Genomic DNA, 20,492 nt, shown 5'->3' on the forward strand with positions numbered 1-20,492 from the left:
TGTCAGAGCAATAGGCTTCCTCCGCCACACTCCTAATATCAGAGCAAAGGAGGACAATGGAGGAGCAACATCTGATTAGAGCAGCTAAGCCTGAACATTCTGTTTCTATGGGAACAGGATATTATGTGCTGGCCCCGAGAAAACAGGAAGTTTATGTCTGTCTGCAAGCTGTGTTTACAATGCCCCCTCCGGCGTCCTTGGACACAGTGCCATCCAGGGGGCATCTACACTTATAATAGTTTTATAGCTATGAACTAAAATTGTGGCCATAGGTTAGTCTGGATCTGTTAAATGACTATAAATGAAGCATTTTACATTTCAAAAGTGCTGTATTACTTTCATTTCTCAGAGTCACAAAGTCTGACACACTGATCATGCTAATCAAGGCCAACTGGAACATTTGAGAGGACTGAATAAAATGGCAAACCACCAGAACTGCCATAGACAAAACGTCCAACTTGCTGAAGAGAACCAATGGTCCTAACCAGATTGGGCCACAGCGCTACTCAAAAGGGCTGTAGCATTTACGCCACGGTTTGTATTACTAGGCCAAGAAAACATTCTCCACACCATTACACCACCTCCACCAGCCTGGACTGCCAACACAAGGCAGGTTGGGTGCCTGGAATCATGCTGTTGAAGCTAAATCTCAGTCGAGATTCCTCAGGCCAGTCTTCAGCTGTCCAGTTTTGCTAAGCCTGGGTCCACTGCAGCCTCAGCTTTCTGTTCTTGGCTGACAGAAATGCTTACCAAGCACTTTATTAGGAACTTGAACTTGTACACACCAAAAGTGGTTCGTCTATGGCAGCACTGGACAAAAAAACTCATTTTGAGTGTAGATTGTTTAACGTAGCATGCTCACCATTGGCTGATTCAGTCAGCGTAGGCCTTTGCCACCAAAGACAGCTCATGAAAGAAGCTCTGTTGGACCAGGATATGAAAAGGTGACCACTGCTACAATGCTAAGTCTAAAAAAACACCAATATGACATCAGGACAGTACAGCATTGGATGAAGCATTGCTTTTGTGGCAGCATTATATTACATTTATGTCCTTTAGCTGACGCTCATATCCAGAGCGACTTACAAGGTTACTCGAATTACAGAGGTTGGTCAGTGTAGTGTTAGGAGTCTTGCCTGAGGACTCTTATTAGTGTCTTAATAGTGTAGCACAGCACAGTCACCCAGAGCAGGAATCGAACCCCAGTCTCCCACATGGTGTAGCAGCTCACAAGCAGGTCATGAAATTCATTACGTGTGGTTCATTTGCTTGTTTTTAAAGCTCTAAATGGACGAAAACCTTCCGAAATTCCTGACCGTCGTCTGATTATGTTCCAGGATGTGCTCTGCAGATGCTGGCCTTCTGCAGATCTCCTGCTTCATTTTTTATTTATTATTAAAAAGATGATTAATTCCAATATCAGAGTAAATCTGGATTAACCGTCCAGACGAAAGCTTTAAATATCAATTCCCAGGTGGCCTCAGACCTGTGTGCAGCACAAAAGCAGCCTGAATCAGCCCTTCAGCTAATTATCTCACCCTTCAAGCTGAATAATGTGTTGGAGAAGGAGAGCGCTCACTGTTTCACTCTGGCTCTCCACTGCTGACAGTGAGGAACCAGGGATTAGAGGGTAGGATGTTATTTTTTCCCTTTTTCGGCATACCAGCCGGACCTAACACGTTGTGTCATGGCTGCGATGTGCGGGGTGGACTGAGTTTCCCCTCAGGCCAGCTGACCTTTACAGCGACAGCTGGCCTCCTTCCATGCCTGGAGTGGAGTGATGTCAGTGCCCAACCGAACGATGGGAAACAGTCCGTCCGTCTCTCTATTGAGCAGCTTTGCTGCCGGAGTGATGTCATCCGCAGTGTCCTGGATTCTACGACGAGAGCGAGAGGAAGCAGTAACAGACGGAGGAGGGTAGCACTTTTCTGCATGACCAGGGCTGGATCAAGCCCGCTCGGATGGAGATAAATATTTCAGATGCAGAGATATGTCTGAGATATGCAAAGGCAAATATACACACACACACACACACACACACACACACACACACATGCATGACCAGACAGCGTCTGAAGAAAAATGAGTTGTTATTGTAGGGCTTGCCATATGCAGAGGGTAATGAATTACCAGTTATTAATCAATTCTATAGTCCCTTGTGCCTGGCCAATTGTGGACCATTAGTCAGCTTGGGACTCGTTAGGCCGTAATTACTATTTTCTTCAGCCTGCTTTAAAGTGTTGGTGAGCCAGTTGGTGCGGCTTGAACGTATACCCGCTGACATTTCCCTGCCTTATGATATGCTGATGCAAGCTGCTGATTATCTAGCTGCTTGTATTTGTGCGGTAGCCCAGAAGTTGTGGGTGTGAGAATACCATGGCCTAATTGCTTAAGAGTGACCAGCTTGGTTGCATATGGCAGTGATATCATCTCAGGCTTCTAATCAATCTCCTCAGATGAACGGTACACTCTTCACACTTTAATGAGAACGGATCCAGCTGCTGCTAGTTAGCACATGACAAGACATACGTTGACCTCAACATCAGCTTTTAATTCATTTATTTATTTTTTTCCCTTTTCTGCCAATTTGGCACTGCCAATTTACTCACCCGTTCATAACTCCCCCTAGCGCTAGTAATGCTCCCAACACTAGGAGGGTAGGGACTCAACTCATGTCTCCTCCAATACATGGGAAGCCAGCCACCGGCTCTTTTCAAACTGCTGGCGATGCGGCATCATCAGGCAGCCAACACGCTCTGAGGAAAGTGTCGGGTCTCCAGCCAACAGGCGCCTGTGTTGGCCGACATCGCTTAGGAGTGATGAGGGGAGAGAGCGCCATCTATCTGCTGATCAAACTAGACATTGGTACACAAACAGTAAAGGTTAATATACCATACACTTTTAAAATTGAAGGTGCTGCAAATGGTGGGGCTTTGGGCGAGGCCATAGAAGAGCCATTTTGTATAAAACACCTTTATATCAACTACTCTAAACCTTTACAAAGTTCCAAATTAACAACTAAAAATTGTGCTAGTAGGAAATACTGCGGAGAACCACTTATAGTTACACTACTATAGTTTTATAGCTGCACTGATATGAACTCTGAAGGGTTTCCGAGTGGCCCAGCTGGTTTAGTCAATCGTCACTTGAATGCCACAGCTTATTGGAGTATTGCTGACCATGTGCATCCCTTCATGGCCCAGTTGGTTTAGTCAATCATCACTCGAATGCCACGGCTTATTGGAGTATTGCTGACCATGTGCATCCTTTACTGGCCCAGTTTACCCAGTTTCCAGCATGATAATTCACTAGGTCAAAAAGCAAAAACCATCTCAAACTGATTCATGAACATGGCAGTGAGTTCTCCAGTGGCCTTCCCAGTCATCTGATCTGAATCTGAAAGAACACCTTTGGGATGTGGTAGAATGGAAGATTCAGAGCATGAAGGAGCTTCTGAATAATAATAATAATAATAATAACGTACAGAAATTGAATTATGCAGTCTTGTCAACATGGACGGATTGTTTGTGGATCATCTTGTAGAATCCATGCCATGAAAAGTTTGTAGAAGACAGTGCATTTGATGCAGCACTAAAAACATCCCACTCCTGCATGATGAGGCCTTATGCCACACTCCCTCGTACCTCCCAGCTGCATTCTCATTATTGAGATGGTGCTTAGAAGATCACAGTAAAAAGAGCACAGGTTTGGTTCCTGGTGTCATTCCAGTCGCAGTATGGATTTGTCCACTTCCGCTGGCGGCTCACTTGATTTACTTTAATGCAGGATTGATTCGATTTGGAAAGTATTAGATTTCATTCGATTATTTGAATAGGCAAGGTATTGGATGGCGACTGGCAAATACTGGGCTTCCTCCAGAAAGGAAGCTAGCACAGCCACACATATGAAATGGCATTGTATTGTTTGTATGTTTGTTTGTGTTTCTTCTCAAATAAATGTAAACAAAGACCGTAAATGCGTACAGCCCTGAGCAAAGGCTTTACACAGTTTCTCAGATGCCTATGCGCAGTACTGTTCATTGAAATAGCCCTTAGTTTCCTGCTGGCATACCTTTCTTTTTCACTTTATCGTTCTTAATGAGGGTCTTTTCTCCTTTTTCCTTTGTGCAGGTCAGTCTGCCCAACGACTCCAGCTGTGTGGAGGAAATTCTGCGGGTAAGTGACATCCACTCTCTTCCCGCTGCACTAATTACACCTGCTCTCGCTGTTGCACACAATGGCACTTAACCGTCCCTAGCATAGGTCTCAGCTTAAAAGCCGAGCGCCTTTCACGTCCCAGTCGCCGGGCCTCTGTGCCAAACGGCGCTGTAAGAAAGCGCCGAAAGTGAACGTTATTACTTTTCAGGGACTTGGCTGACAGCCGCTGGACTCGGGTGTTGTGAGCTGTCTGTAAATCAATTTGAGATGCCTTCTGAGTCAGTGCCGAGTGGGCTGTGTGATTGGTTATTTGTCTGTTTTGCTTTATTTCCTTTCTTTCTGCCGTATTATTCAATTAAAGCCTGGTGATGATCTTCGGTTTTCCGGTTAGAAGTTCCGGAAGATCAGGAAGACGCAAGACGGATGAATCACAGCAGCCACTGGCACTCAGCTGTTACAGAATCATAGATCAGGGCACGTCGTCTTTCCAATAAGGATTAAATTACTGCAGATGAGCTGCAGTCAGCTGCCTGTTAGTGTACCCTGCGCTCCATTACGGCTCCAACACGTTGCCTGGGAAACCCGGAGTGTGCGCGCATGTGTCGGTCCAAGTGCGTGATGGGATTGCTCAGAGGGCCACTCTAAGCGAGGTGAGGCTGCCATGACTCAGGCATGACTCACGAACTAGGACTCGCTCACAGCATTCCGGTGGCCTTTGGATGCTGGTAATGTCGAACGGTAGAGCAGCGTAGATTAATTGAAGGTTCCACAGCATTAATTCTATTAATAATCCTGAATAGATTGATGATTAAGTTTCCTATTTGAGTCTGGCTACATCTCATATAACCCCAGATGTTGTTCAAGTTTTTAATTGGGAACAGTGAGTCAGTGTTCGTTATCAGAGCTAGAGAGTTGTCAGAGATGTCAGTCCATTCGTGAACTTGCCATCTACCACTTACGTTGAATGCTTGGTAATTACAAGTTTCAAAGCTGTATAAATCTTCTGACCTCTTAAACCTTGTCCAGACAGACAGTAGTCATGGGCTCCACTAAGCAGCTGCCAAGGTTTCTGAACATTAAAAGAATTGATGTCCACAAAACAGGAAAAGTCTATGAGAAGACAGTATGGTAGCTGTTTCCTGGCAGTTTACAGGAATGGTCGAGGTCAAGATGAGGTCTGGAAGATCAAGAAAACTTTCAGAGAGAACTTCTCAGGGTATCGTTTTAATATTTAATATTAAAACCCTCGTTTGACTGCAAAGACCTTCAGGAAGATTCAGCAGACTCTGCGGTGGAGGTGCACTATTCGCGACACCTTCAGAAATATGACCTTCATTGAAAAGTCATTCGAAGAAAATCTTTCTTGCCACAATCTTGCACTCAAAGACTCTTGTAAAAGTGTTTACAAGCCATGGTACGTATTAACGTGATGCTGATGAAACATGATGAAAGTTATATGCACAACTATGCAGTATGTAGAGTGACATTAATGAATCAGTGCAAGCAGTCCAGAGCAGGACAGCACCGCAGCCGGCAGCAGGGAAGTGGAGAGCCAGGTCGGACACCACCGGGATGGAATAGTAAGATATAGGGCATCTTAATACATGGTAAAGAAAAAACAAAGGTATTGGCTAGATTGTGGATTAGGGCTTACACTGTGGGAGAGCCTGGACCAGGGGGTAGGCAGGCAGCAGCACCTAACCACAAATAGATAAACATGGCATGATAGACTATGCATTCCTTTAAAGTTTCAACTTAAAGAAGTAGTGATAATCCAAACCTGTTCAAACCACTAGTGAACTGTAACAGGGTTGACAAAAGTCTTCCCAATTGGCGGCTTTTGTTTGTCTGTTTCACACTGAACAGACACTGAGAGATTTGCCTTCTGAACAAACTAGCTTCAGAAACAGGGGAAGCAGATGAGAGAAAGTTCAGTTGCTTTCTTCACCGGGATGACAGCTTCTTTCAGACTTGTGTTCAGTGTCTCTCAGGACCCCAGGGCATAGTTTATCAGAGAGAGAAATGTTTATAGATTGATATCACCTCCACACAGAGCGAGAAGAAAGGCTGTGTGTTATATGGAAACACAGAAAGGAAAGATTATACATAAGATGGTTTGTGATATGGTTGGGCTGCATTTGTATGTAAAGAATGCTTTTCCATAGACATCATTTTTAAACACTCTTACAATTAAGGTACGACAAAAGTTTCTTTAAGCGACATCATTTTTTTGTATCAAGTAGATACATTACATGGACAAAAGTATTGGGACACTTGCACATTCATTGTTTTTTCTGAAATCAAGAGTATTAACAAGCTTATTTTGCTTTTGTTGGAGCAACTGTCTCTACTTTCCAGGGAAGAAAGCTTTCTTCTAGACTTTGGAGGAGCATTGCTGTGAGGATTTGATTGCATTCAGCAACAAGAGCATTAGTGAAGTCAGGATGTTGGACGATCACCACCCTATCTCATTAACTCCTCCCTAACTCCCCATCTCATCCCAAAAGTTTTGGTTGGGGATCAATCATTCCAGAGAACACAGTTCCACTCAGTGCTGTGAGAGCTTCATACCCCTCTAGCCATTGCCTGGCATTTCCATTGGCATGGTGTCAATAGGTTCATGTTTATCTGCTCCAGGCAGTCCTGTTTTTTTGGCAGGGACTAGACAAGCTGTGTGTATGTGTGCATTTGCACATCTGTGTCAGCAATGGGTGCAGCTTAAAGTAGCTGAATACGTTCATTAGAAAGGGTGTCCATAAACATTTGGACGTGTAGTTTATATGTGTGAAGAACTTTTTAAAGGTTTAAAGAAGTCAAAGTAAGTAAGGATCTTTACCAACTTTAAGGTTCATCACACTCACCCGAGAGTGGTTCTTCTATGGCATCACTTAGAGGACCTTGTGTACCTTTATTTTTAAGAGTGCAGTAAAAAAGCTTGTAGTGGTTCTTCTATCTAATAACTACAGGAAAGTCATTACTCAGAGCGGCCGTTAGTGACTCCAGATAATGGATAATATGAAACTATGCTAAGAGGTCTAAGAGGTCAGCCTGACACACACACACACACACACACACTGTCCCTCCTGTTTCTCTCTCGACCACAGACAAGCCCTGGGAGGTCCATTTTTTAAATGGCGGTGCAAGACGATCTTAAGTGTCTCTCCCCAGACTGGATCCCAGTTGCTGGGCTTAAGTCATGACTCAGGCATGTTCACTGCTCTGCTCCATTAATCTGTCCTCTTATCATGCGAGACCGGCATTGTTCACCTCAGCTATATTGGGCTAAATGGACTCTCGAATATTAGTTTTGCCATTTTGAGCTGAAATTCTGTCAGACTTGAGCTTTTTTATTATGTCTAAGACAGTGAGTCACTGTCTCGCTCTGCCTCTCCGCCAGTGAGTTTTAATATTCAGGCCATTAAACCAAGTTTACACTGAGCGGGATCCAAGCGCTAAGTATTTTGTGGCCTATTAACAGTCCAGCGTGTAAACTGTATTCCCTCTAAATAGCATTTCTCCACGTTTAGAGCCGTTTAACATGCAGACAGAAATGAAAGCAGCTCCAGTTCCGAAGGGACCTATAGTGCCTGCTCAATGCTGATAATAATAATAATAATATTTATGAACTATGATTATGGTGTAATCAGTTTTTTAATCATAGTTATAGGTTGATATGACAGAACGGTTTAGAGCTTTAGAGTAAGTGTAGTGTTAAGAGCCAAATCTAACAATAGAGCTCTGGCGTGCTTGACATAATGTAGGCTTGAATCCTGGTTTCTTGCATACAGGGTGAAAAAAAAAATAAAGAGAAACAATGAAAATGTATAGATATTATATATGAAAATCATAGAAGCATCGACAGCTAAATATAAAATTAGATGTCTCACTGTTCCTGTACTCCCTGTAGATTTCCCACACCTCCAAAGTTGAGTCTTACAAGTTTTCTGCTTCTCGCCGTCCAATTCATCCAAAACACATTGAACGATTTCGAGGTCTGGACTTTGGGGTGGTGAGTTCATTGTTCCGAGAGCACCAGCAGCTTCAGTAAGGTTTGCTTTTCTCAGTAAGAGCTTCTCAATCGGCTCCACGTCCTTCCAGAGTTGTCTTCTCACAGTTAAAGGATGAACACAAAGCACCTGTTGATGCTCCACATACCTGTGGCGAGAGTGGAGCTTGATTTCCTGCTCTGTCACAGAGCAATAAGGGCTGCTTAAGCCAGCCTAGCACACAAACTATCCATCACTGGGAGGGTGCTGTAAGTAGCTATTAGTACTGTCCTTTTTCTAGTACTTTTATATAATTTGTTTTTTGTAAATTTGTTTTAATAAAACTATAATATTTATATGATGTATTATTTAGTTAATAGTTATGCAGTTAATGATTGTACAGTAGAGTTGTTGTATAAACAAGGTCAGGTCAAAAACCTTGCAGACTTGCTGATGTGCTGTAAGTAGCTATTGGCACTGTATTTTTTTAGTAGTTTTATATAATTTGGACTTTTATTAATATAATAATATTTATATTATGTATTATTTAGTTCATAGTTATAGTTCATAGTTAATAACTTTACAGTAGATTTGTTGTATAAACAAGGTCAGGTCTTGCAGATGTGCTGTAAGTAGCTATAAGCACTGTGTTTTAATTTTTAATTTTTTTATTTTATTTTATTAAGACTTAATAATATACTATAAATATAGTATTTGTTTTCAGGAGAGGTCAGTTAGAATGATGACACAGAAAAACACAAATCAGAAACACTGGTTCAGGCCTAATTCAGTGCTTCTCGTGTCACCATCCTCACATACAGCACCTTCATCAAGCATCATATTTTATGTCCATATTACGCAGCTGTAGTGTTCGAGTGTGTGCGCGGGAAAGCATGCGAGCATTAGGTGTAAGCCCTCACCTATGCCGACGAACAGAATAGCTGCAGATTCATCACATTGCGCAGTAAGTTTCCACCTCCGGTAGCACTATCCCCGGCTTTATGAAAGGTAATACTTCATATCTAACATTACCGCCGAGGTGGCAGTATCAAAGGCACAGTGGCCCATTTGTCTCAGGCTGTCTCAAGCTTCCTGCAGTCCGGGAGGTGACCCGGGCCATCCAGCCCCGCAGGCGAGGAGGCCAGGCCAACATTTATGAGGAAACTGAATGCGTGAAGCCACTGTATTATAAACAACAGACTGCAGTAAATGACATGACTCCTGCACTCAGGCCCGGCATCCAGAGGTGGGTAGAGTAGCCTAAAGCCATGCTCAAGAGTGTTGCCTCCTTCAATTAAATAATGACTCACGAAGAGGTAAAAGCAGGCTAAAACTAAAAGGCCCAAAGAACAACTGGAGTAAAAAAAAATGTATCAGGACATAAAAACTGCTTAAGAAAAAAAAAGAGTTCCCTTTAGAACAGCAGCAGAACGTCTCAGCCTGGCGTCTGTCAGCATAGGAACTGAAGCCTAATAGGTTGCTAATAGGGCCCTTATAATGCTAAACCTTAAACGTGAGACGTATGGGCAGTTCTCAGCACAGTGAACTTCGGTTCTAATGCATATTCATTCTGGGTGTACTAAGAGGTTCCACTGTGGGTCTAGAAGGAAACTCTTGTACTTCTCTTAAAGGTGTCTTAAGAAAGCCACTCGTACATCTGCTGCGGTCACTGTTTCTCTTGTACTTGTTCAGGCTACTTTACCAACAACTGAAAGGGGCTTAGGGGGGTTAATCCAGATGAAAGCTCAGTGTGTTAGGTTAATGTAGTGTAACTGACTCACCTCACGCATGCTGACAGTGAAAGAGTGCATCACAGACCTGTGTACGTGTGTGTGTGTATGTGTGTGTGTGTGTGTGTGTCTTGGTTTTCCACACAGGAGCAGCAGATGAGGCAAGTAACCTCAGGACATGTAGGGATCTGATGAAAGCGAACACACACACACACACACACACACACACACACACTTAAATGAAATGCTTAACACAGATAAAAATGCTTTTTATTTTATTATTATTATTATTATTATTATTATAGAATTATAGCTTTGTTAGGCCTATAGGGAGCTGCCATTGTCTCTGCATTATAGTCCTGTACATTATGGACCATTATATGTTTTTGAATATTGTATTATGTGGGCGATGTGCAGACAAAAATATTATGTGTCCTGGGATGTCCTTCAAGTCCTATCAAGTTATTTTGTCCCCTTATCGAATCCGAGTCTCTAAATGCTGAAAATCAGCCAATATTGATCTGATCCAAACTCTGTGTCTGTATAAATAATACAGTCACACAGTTTAGGTCAGATGAGCTGCTGATTAGTTCATTCAGTAAAATAAAAGTTTTCTATGCTGAGACATTCTGGACTGAGTCAAGACTTTTCCTAAAATCACGGTTTTATAGAGTTTAATATCTTATCATCCTGACCAATCAGCTCCCAGCTCCTTTACAACACTGCAGTCTAATCACCTCATCACACTCTGGACTGATATCTGTTGTTGTTTCACAACTACTGATGTGAAATAGCTTATAGCTTTGGTTTATAGTGGGTAAATGTGATGCTATGATTTGGGTTTCTATACCGCGTGTGTATTAGCATTAGCATTAGCCTCTACTCAGTTCTGAACATTTTCAGTGCTGGTTTAAAAACAAAGGAAGGCCGGCGGTTCTCCCGCTGGTAAAACAGAAAGTTTCAGTGATAGTCTTCTAAAGGTTTGAATATAATTCAATACAATTTTAATACAATTATAATAAAACTCTTTTATTTGCCTTCTGAGAACGTCCGCACTGCTGCCAGCTGGGCAGTAACCCAGATATCATGCCCATGTGGGGCGTACATGGTTAGTACAAGTTTTATGGATGCCCTCCAGGGAGCCACCATGGTCAATGATGAGACCAGGAGGGGTTAAACATAGGCCCCATGTGGGTCGTACACTAGGTGGGACCCATGTGAGATTAGGGTAGGCTGTAACAGTAGGGCCCTGTAACAGTAACAACACATGCACAAACCCTCTCAGAGCCCATGACATGACTTACAGTGGGTGCCAGTAGTTCACCACTACGTGAAGACTGGAAACCTGTGTCAGAATCCAAAAACAGTTCCCATCTAAACATGAGCGCTCTTGGACTCAAAAGAACGTTTCTGTCCGGAGAAGAAGACTAAACACTGTACGAGCCTCGGCCTGTGTGTGTTTGGACGACCAGCGTCATGCTTCTCCTAATCCTTTTCATTTACAAATCAAAGCTGACGGAAAGATGCCTGGACCCCCCACTGCAGCCTAGAGGAATTAATGGATTTTCCAGGATGGCAGTGTTATTGGAAGGGACACACACACACACACATCCACTCTTCAGTGAAACCTCAGAGATTGTAAAGTACTTTCGGTGCATGATTTCATTAGGCAAGAATGGGGTTGTTTGTTTCTGAGCAAGTATAAATGATCACCCCTTTGAGGACTGTGGTCAGATGCCATTTGCTTCTTTACTTTCTGAGGGTTTTTTTCTATTTGTTTATTCCTTGTTTGTTTACTTTGCTTGTTTTAATCTTGTCCCTATTGATTATGGTTCAGTATTTGAGTGCAGTGTTTCTTAACCCAGCCATTCCCAGATCCCAGCGCACTAGCTTAGAGCCAAAATGTGGAACCATCTGGTGGGCTCGAAGGACTGGGTTGAGAAACACTGTTGAAATGATACGTCCAGAATTGACTAAAGAATGTATCTGACCTTATGTGTGGACTAGGGGTTTTGGCAGTATCACGATATGTTACCAGTATCGTGATAAATAGTGTCATAACAGTAACGGCCAGGCGTTTGGTTCTGCAGGGCTGGTTAGAGGTTGAGGGAACCTCCACTTACAGTATGTATTGCCACTGTCCTGCACAAAGCTTGTATCTTTATTTTTGTTGTATTTTACTTTTTGACTTAATGGGAATCTGGCAGTTGGCCAGTACTGTTTTTTCATTTTTGCCCACGTTAGCATTAATGGTCAAAATGTTTTAAAAAAATGGTCACCCAGGTGAAATTAATTTCATTTTCATTAATCAGCTTGACCAGCATATCATATGTTTTCGTTTGAGTTTGATGGACTAACTGGCATGACCAAATTCCCCCAATCTGATTGACTAGTTTGGTAAAGCTGGTTGACGAGTTTGGTCAAGCTGGTCATACTGATGAACCTGCGTGGTCATGCTGGTCAGGTATTGTGGTCATGGTCGTGATCATAGCGGTTGACTAGCTTGGTCAGGTCAGAACCACCTAAACCATCAACCCCAAACTTAAAAATGTACCCTATGCTGGCCAACCAGCATAGCCAGCCTGATCAGCTTGAGCTGGTCAGGCTGTTTAGGTCGACAGGGTTGTTTAGCTGTAACGTGAGGCTAAATGTAGCATTTTATTGGTGCAAGTTGTTGTTCACACACTGGTGTGTAACAGTCCTGTAATGTATGATATTGTATAGAGAATTGTAAGAGTTTTAGAGCGTATTGTTATTATATTGTATGTATTTTATTGTATGCTTGTGCCTCGTGTGCTAGCTTTGGGCTAATATTATTTTTTGTTTTAAATATTTTATATATTATATTTATTTTATATACTTTAATAAACCATAAATGCTCTAATGCACAGTAAATGGAAGCATTAACGCATTAACATAAAGCATATTTTCAGGTATTCATTAATAAACCCACAAATGCTAGTTCTGCTACTACATACAACACATAGTGCATCCTAAAAGTCCTGCAGGTGCTGCATTATTGCCCCGGCTTCCTCGTACCTTTCTGAATGATCGGCGCTTATCTTATCGCGTGTCGCGTCTCACCGCCATGTGCCACTTCATTTCTAACTCTGCATAGCTTAACATGAAGCAGCCATTAAAGAGGCGCAGTGTGTGGAGTGTTTGCGTAGTGTCATGGGAGCATGTGGTAATGCACTCAGTGTGAGACTGTAGGAGAAGTGAAAATATATGGCATGTGTGAGGTGTGAGGCATGTGTGGAGGGGGGAAATGCGTGCTCTGAATGCTAAGAGACGGCTCACACACATACAGTAGATGAGCTTCAGGGCTGCGGCATGTTCACACACACACACACACACATTTATATTCACTCAGACTAATTCAGCACACACAGACACGGGGAGACAGACACACAGATATTCTTTTTCTGTCTGCATTCTTATATGCTGCGCTATCAGGCTATATACCTGAAACCTGAACAAACACACACACACACACACACACACACACACACACACATACACATACACAATCATAGACACCCAGGCAAGCAGTTTGGAAGCAGTCAAAAGAGCCACATGAAAGACAATATATGAGAGAGAGAAAGATGCAGCCTGCAATTACACAGAAGGTTAAGGAGCCTATTACCAGTGTTGCTTTTTCATCTGACAACATGAATATGGATGCATATCCATTTGCTTATGAGCTGCAGTAATTACAGGATTCTTCTGGCTCCCTCTTTAGCCTCTAGCTATTCCGTACTAATGTTGATGCATGTTCAAACAGAGGGGTGTATGCCTGTGTGTTTGTTTTCGTACGTTTTGAGGACAGAAATTTGTTGACCTGAGGAAAACCAGAGAAAAACAGTAGGGGCCTTCCCGTTTTAGGTCCGACGTAGAGGTCCTGACTCTAGTAAACACTGTATTTCATTTTTTAAGCCAACAAGGACAAAACCTTTCGACACCGCTAGTTCTAGTATAGCATTCTGAAGTATTTTAAGTTGTTCATTGATGTAAACGTAGTAATTGTTTAACTTTGGTTGGGGTGAAAGATTCAGAAAAACAAGTCAATTTACAACCCTGTTATTTTGCCTCAAAGTGAAACATGCTGATTTTCCCTTTTACAGGCGATTGTAAAAAAAGCAAGAAAAAACCTGGTGTGGCTGGTTTACGGCTCCGACGACAGCTTGCTGAACCCACATATTATAGCATAGTTTAATAACACTGTAACAGAATCACTGTAATTATTCCAGAGTCTTACTGAACAGTGCTGCTGTCCTCTCATTGTGTCCTCTCAGTGCGATGCGCTGTTAGCAAACTGAAGAGATTTTTGTAACGAAGACAGTTTTGTAGCCGAGATTGTAGCCAGCCTCAAGTTTGGCCTTCCCAAGTCTTACTGGTAAAAAAAAAAAAAAGCTGGCGCTTCCCCTTCTGAGGGTGGTTTAGCTCCAGTTTGGATCATCTGAGGTGGTCTACTTTGTTTTAGAGGGAGCTGGGATCTGTTAGCATCCTGCGGCTTTTGCTTCATTGTGTGCAGAGTTTCTGAAGTGTGTATTGTCGCTGTCCAATGAAAAACATGTATCTCCAAAATGGTGACAGGTGAAGGCAAAAACGTCCTTAAGAAAGTCAAGAAGTAAATTCCAAATCATTTCGAGCATTTCTATATATATATATATATATATATATATATATATATATATATATAACCAGCTTCATTTTAGAGGGAGCTATTTATATATAACCAGCACCAGGTCCTAACATTGTATATAAACAAACCTGCGAGTGTCTGTTTGTGTTAACCAGCATATTAACCTGTGTTAATGCTGTTCCCGTACAGGAAATGACCCACTCCTGGCCTCCTCCTCTCACTGCCATACACACACCAGGCAAAGCAGAGCAAACCAAGTTTCCCATCCCTTCCAAGGTAAACTTCTTTTTTTTTGCCCTCACAAACACACACACACACACACATGCAAACATACTGTTACACAGTATTTACCTATCAAGTATTTATCCAGTATTTATAGTGAAATGTTCTGCCTCGATCGTGGCTTTTTAAAGGAATAGTTAGTAGAATTAGGATTAAGATTTTGGAGAAAGATGAAAGATGAGATTGGTGACAGTTTAGGTCTAGTGTTTGTTAGCAATGTTAGCCTAGTATCTCGAATTATAAACTAAAAAAGCAAATTTCGGTGACCAAACATGTTTCAGCTGAGTGGTTGCATGGAAATCAACCACTGAGGTCAGGGGTGAATCATGTCAGTAAGCCTTTAAAGACGGACTCCAGCATTTTCCAACCTAATCTCTGTCTGACATATCTGTAGTAATAACACTGTAACAGAATCACTGTAATTATTCCCCAGTCTTACTGAACAGTGCTGCTGTCCTCTCATTGTGTCCTCTCAGTGCAATGCGCTGTTAGCAAACTGAAGAGATTTTTGTAGCCAAGATTGTAGCCAGCCCCAAGTTTGGCCTTCCCAAGACTTTCATTCACTCACCAAAGACGTTAAATTTTACACTGTACTTACCATTCCGTAAAATGATAGAAAATCCATTGACTTAGAACAAGCCTATAATAGAAGCCAATGGAAGTTTCCTCAGTTTTCCTCATCTGTCCATTGGCTTCTGTTGTATAGTATGTGTGTTCTGAGTCAGCAAGTTTATTTATTTCCGAAGTATATAGATATTATTCTGCGCTTCTCAGCTGTATACTGGAGTACAAAGCATATCTATATTGTTTAGCTTTACAATCTATTTCACATAAATAGATTCAAGACTTTTTTTACATTCACATTTAGAACCTGTACCATGATATGCTGTAATATTAAATAATGCATTAGAAGTACATTTCATTATTCAAAGCATAACATCAGTAAGGCAGTGAGATATGCATACTTCAACCAACTTTATTATTTATTTCTTAATGATATTCAGTGTAAGTACACATACTTCCATCATTACATTAGCTGTGTGACTGATCACCACTATATGGCCAAATATATTTGGACACAGATGCCATTGCATGTACACAGCTTGTCTAGTCCTTGTAGAGAAGTATGTCTGTAGAGAAGCCAAAAGAATAGGACTCTGTAACAGACATAGGTTAACATTAGCCTATTGGCATTGTGCCAAAGCCAAATGTGAGCCGTGGAGCAGTGGAACTGTGTTCTCTGGAATAAGGGATGGTGCTCCACTCTAAACTTTTGGATGAGTTGGGGAGTTGGGGACAAGGTGGGGTGGTGATATTTCAACATCCTGACCTTCATCATCCTGAGGCTCTTGTTGCTGCTTGCAATCAAATCTTCACAGCAGTGCTCCAAAATATAGTAGAAAGCCTTCTTCCCTGGATAGTAAAGACAATCACTCCAACAAAATCAGGATTCATCCTCTTTTAATAGCCTTGATGGTGGAAAAAAACCAATAAACAAGCAGGTGTCCCAATACTTTTGTCCATATAGTGTATGTAACATATCACATTAAAGGTGATATATGTTCTCCTGCATCATTTGTACTCTCTGAGCATTTAACCACACAGTGAATGACATTCAAATGGTTATTATTAAATCACCAAACAGGACTCAACATTGGGACAGTTTCATTTCCTCCACTCCAGACGAGCTTGAGCTCAGCAACTGTGGAAAAACAGTGTTGTTTTTTTTTCAATGGAACCGTGGGCTGATGTCATAACATCCGCCCGTCTCTCTGCTCTCTGATGTCAGTTGACAAGCTTCCAGAGATGGCGTCAGAGAGCTGGAGGGCTGAGCAGTGTCACTGGGATGATGTCAAAGTAGTGAGGGGGAGATATGTTGGACAGGGCTTTGTGGTCTGGCCATGCTTTTCGACTGAGAGACTCTTTTGGCTTCAGTTCACGTCGACTTCTCTGAGTCTGAGTGGAATCTATTGCTGCTTAGACCTTCCATACGCTATGCTTGGCCTGCCCTGGTTTGAGCAGCACAATTGTAGTAAAGTAGTACAACAGTAATTGTGCTGTTAATGGGACAGTAGGGTTTTGCAGTGTGGCCAAAATGTGTATCAGACAGTGGTATATGAATGGAGTTGGAGCTGCATTAGAGTGTGATGGAAATGGGGTTGATTGGCTTAACAAAAAAAGGTTACTTCTGATTATTTATTTATTCATTTATTTATTTATGTATTTATTTGCCACAGTCTCCTCTTGCTTCTCTAATACACTGAGGTTTACCTGAAATAGGTGACAGCTGGCACCAACCAGACTGAGGATGTTGGACTTTTAACGTCAGACAGACGTTGAATTTTAGTATAAAATTAAAATCAGGTTGATGTCAAAACCAACATTGCACAGACTTTACATTTTGGTTGAAAATCAAAGTCATAGATCCATCAAAAACCAACATTGGGTTGACATAAACTGCAACGTTAGACAGACGTTGAATTTTGGTTGAAAATCAAAGTCATAGATCCATTGAAAAACAACATTGGGTTGACATTAAGCTGCAACATTAGACAGACGTTGAATTTTGGTTGGAAATCAAAGTCACAGATTCATCACAAAACATCATTGGGTTGACACTGAGCTGCAACGTTAGACAGACGTTGAATTTTGATTGGTTGTCAAAGCCACATATTTGTCCAAAAACAACATTGGCTTGACATCAGGCTCCAATGTTAGACAGATGTTGAATTTTAGTATAAACCCAGCATTGTACAAACATTTAATTTTTGGGTTGAAAATCAGTCATAGATTCATCACAAAACAACATTGGGTTGACATCGATCTCCAACATTAGACAGACGTTCAATTTTGACTGGTTGTCAAAGCCACATATTCATCCAAAAACAACATTGTCTTGACATTGACGTTAGATAAACGTCAAATTTTACTTGAAAATCAAAGCCCCATTTATCAAAAACCAACACTGGGTTGGCATTGAGCTCCAACGTTAGACAGACGTTGAATTTTGGTTGCTTTACACCACGGCTAAAAACCAACAACATATCAACATCTAGAAATGTTACACTGTCACATTGTCTTAAGGTTAGGATTATGACATTTAGCAGAAGTTAGATTTGGGTCATCGTACCTCAGAACCAAATGTTGGTATTATACATCAGTATGACGTGACATTTGGAAGACGTTTGGATGTTGGTTACTTAACATCACAGCTTAAAACCAACAGAATCGTCACTATTCTACGTCCAATTGAGAATTTGGTCAGCTGACATCCTGGCCTACATTTCACCAGGTAGCAGTGTCTGTTGATGTTGGTGGCCTGCTGGGGTAGTGAGTGAATGGCTAGACTTCTTCTCTTCTAGCAAGTACACATCTCCACCTTCTGTGCTGATGTTGGATTTTTCTTTATTTTGATAATTGCTGTTATCATTTTCTTGCCCGGGCTTGTCTCCTACCAGTGTGACACATTATTAGAAATATTTAAAATCTCTCCCAACTCCTCCCCCTGAGAGCTAACCTACAGGGTTTAGGGATAATAAGCCACTGTGAAACAGTGTGCCTATTAAAACCAATCATTCTGTTGCAAATTGTCACAATTTTCTTAGTGCCTGTGCCTTCAAGATGTCATCCCCTCTGTGTGTGTGTGTGTGTCTATAGATACTGTATGTGTGTGTGTGTGTTCTCAAGTTCCACTCAAATCCCATGGTGCTTCATTCTCAGTGCTAAAGCCCCTGTTATTTGCCTCTTAATAGGACATGGTCTGACTGGCATAAGTTGACCCGGGTGACATGGCTAATAATAAGCTGACTCTATAAATCCTGATTTAATGGTGCTATCTACCAGCGTAGTCTTCTCTCCTCGGCTCTCTCACTGAAGTGTGATTTGTGTGATGCTTCTAATTGTATTAGTGTAAAATCAATTAAAGCCATCAGCAGAAGTATTGCCCATCCATAGCTCTTTCATGTGCATTAAACGTACCTTAGCTTCATTGAACGAAGCTTATAATTTTCTTTTACTCTCTCTCCACAGGAACCCCAGCACGTAACAGCAGGGTACAATGGACAAAGTGAGTAGACTCTGGCATTTACACTACATTAGTACCAGATTCCAGAGCTCCGTCTATCTGTCTGCTAAATGTGGAGTGGTTTGTTTATTGGGTTTGTTTATTGTTTACTTATTTGTACATATTTTTTACAAGCACTGTTATAGATATTTGTAGCTCTGGTTTCTATTTGACTGAGTGTAGTATGCATGTGTTTTGTGCTTTGTTCAGTGCATTGGATGCTGGAGAATAAAAAACTGTCATTAAAGGGCCCATATGCAATATTTTATATGATTATACAGTACTGTGCAGACGTTTGAGGCACCTAAAGCAAAATATTTAAAGGCATTCCTCTCAGAAATAAGAGAGTTGTTACTGTAGAAACTCCAAATCCAATTAGAACAGATGCAGGTAAACATACATACAGTACAAAGTATTAAGAATTTCTTATTTTGAAGAAAGTAGTGGAGATATTTTGAGCTAGTCTGAAGAACAAAGCTTGAGTCCAGGTTTCTTCAGTGTGTGAATGTGTTCAATCCCATCAGCAGCAGCTCACCTGATTTACCATCATTAAGCACTGATCTACTAAACCAGGTGTTGATGAGATAAGAACTCTAGATAATACTAAACTCCATTAGGAGAACTTTGGGGATGTTTTAATGAAGACAGTGATAAAAAACGCCACTTTTTCAATGAATGATATTGGTGTTTATTCCAATATTAGTGTTTTACTAAAGAAATGAACAGATAAGATAAGATATTTTTACAGGTGCCTACAACTTTTGCAGAGTACTGTATGTTTTACCATGAACATCCACATATAATGTTTGTCATATTTATAAAAAACAGCTGCAATTCTTTAAAACAATGCTTATAACTTTAGGCTGAACTACTGTAGGCCGAATAGACGCATAAGCTGTGTTCCAAAGCCTAGGCTGCAGCTGAGGTAGGCTGCATTTCTCAGCCTCTACGTCATAGAAGGCTGTTCCAAAGTTTAGGAAATCAAGGTAGTCACAGATTTGTCAAAAAGCATCAAGCTTCATCGTTAGACAGATGTCGAGGTGGGACCTTTCCGGTGACATCACCACACTGCCTGGTTTGCTTGTTCCATTTGTGTGATCATAGGCTACCTGCAGCTTACCTCAGCTGCAGCCTAGGCTTTGGAACGCAGCTATGCAGTATAGCGTTGCTGTCGCACAAAAACCTTGTATCTTTAACCTGGCAACGTAACAGGAGTAGGAAAAAGCCTTTTTAACTTTCAGTAGAAAAAAATACACAATATAAAGAACAACTGCCAGACTCACATCATGCCAAAGAGCGAAAAACTGAAAAAATGGAGATACATGATTTTTCTGTGACAGCGACCATATTCAGATACGTTGTTTGCATGACATCACAAAACAGTACATTTCAGCAGACTAGGGGTGTCCCAATCCGAGGCATATTTGAATGGGTCAGGTATCGGCTATTTTAATCCCAATCCAATTCCCAGTCTTTGTTTTAACCACAGTGTTCAGAGCGCCATCTGGTGTCCTCAAGGCGCCATTAACGGACATTATTGCCCAGCCGGCTGCAGCAGTGCGGACATTCTCTGAAGGTAAATAAAGGAGTTGAGGTTCTGCTGTGTGGATCTATTTTACAGTGCAACAT

The 20,492-nt window shown here is 41.6% G+C and overlaps 1 protein-coding gene across 4 annotated transcripts in view; it reads left to right on the forward strand.

The window, feature by feature from the left end:
* Positions 1–20,492, forward strand: part of aff2 (AF4/FMR2 family, member 2) — a 287,482-nt gene that overhangs the window by 159,438 nt on the left and 107,552 nt on the right. For 2 of the 4 annotated variants that reach the window (XM_072663099.1, XM_072663100.1), the window contains exons 4-7: positions 4,131–4,175; positions 14,708–14,794; positions 18,830–18,866; positions 20,353–20,439. In XM_072663099.1, coding sequence (XP_072519200.1) covers positions 4,131–4,175; positions 14,708–14,794; positions 18,830–18,866; positions 20,353–20,439 — 256 coding nt within the window. The remainder of the gene's footprint in view (positions 1–4,130; positions 4,176–14,707; positions 14,795–18,829; positions 18,867–20,352; positions 20,440–20,492) is intronic. The other 2 variants (XM_072663101.1, XM_072663102.1) reach the window with 1 other exon arrangement.

This window comes from Salminus brasiliensis, chromosome 19 (assembly GCF_030463535.1).
Source record: "Salminus brasiliensis chromosome 19, fSalBra1.hap2, whole genome shotgun sequence".
NCBI classification, from domain to species: domain Eukaryota; kingdom Metazoa; phylum Chordata; class Actinopteri; order Characiformes; family Bryconidae; genus Salminus; species Salminus brasiliensis.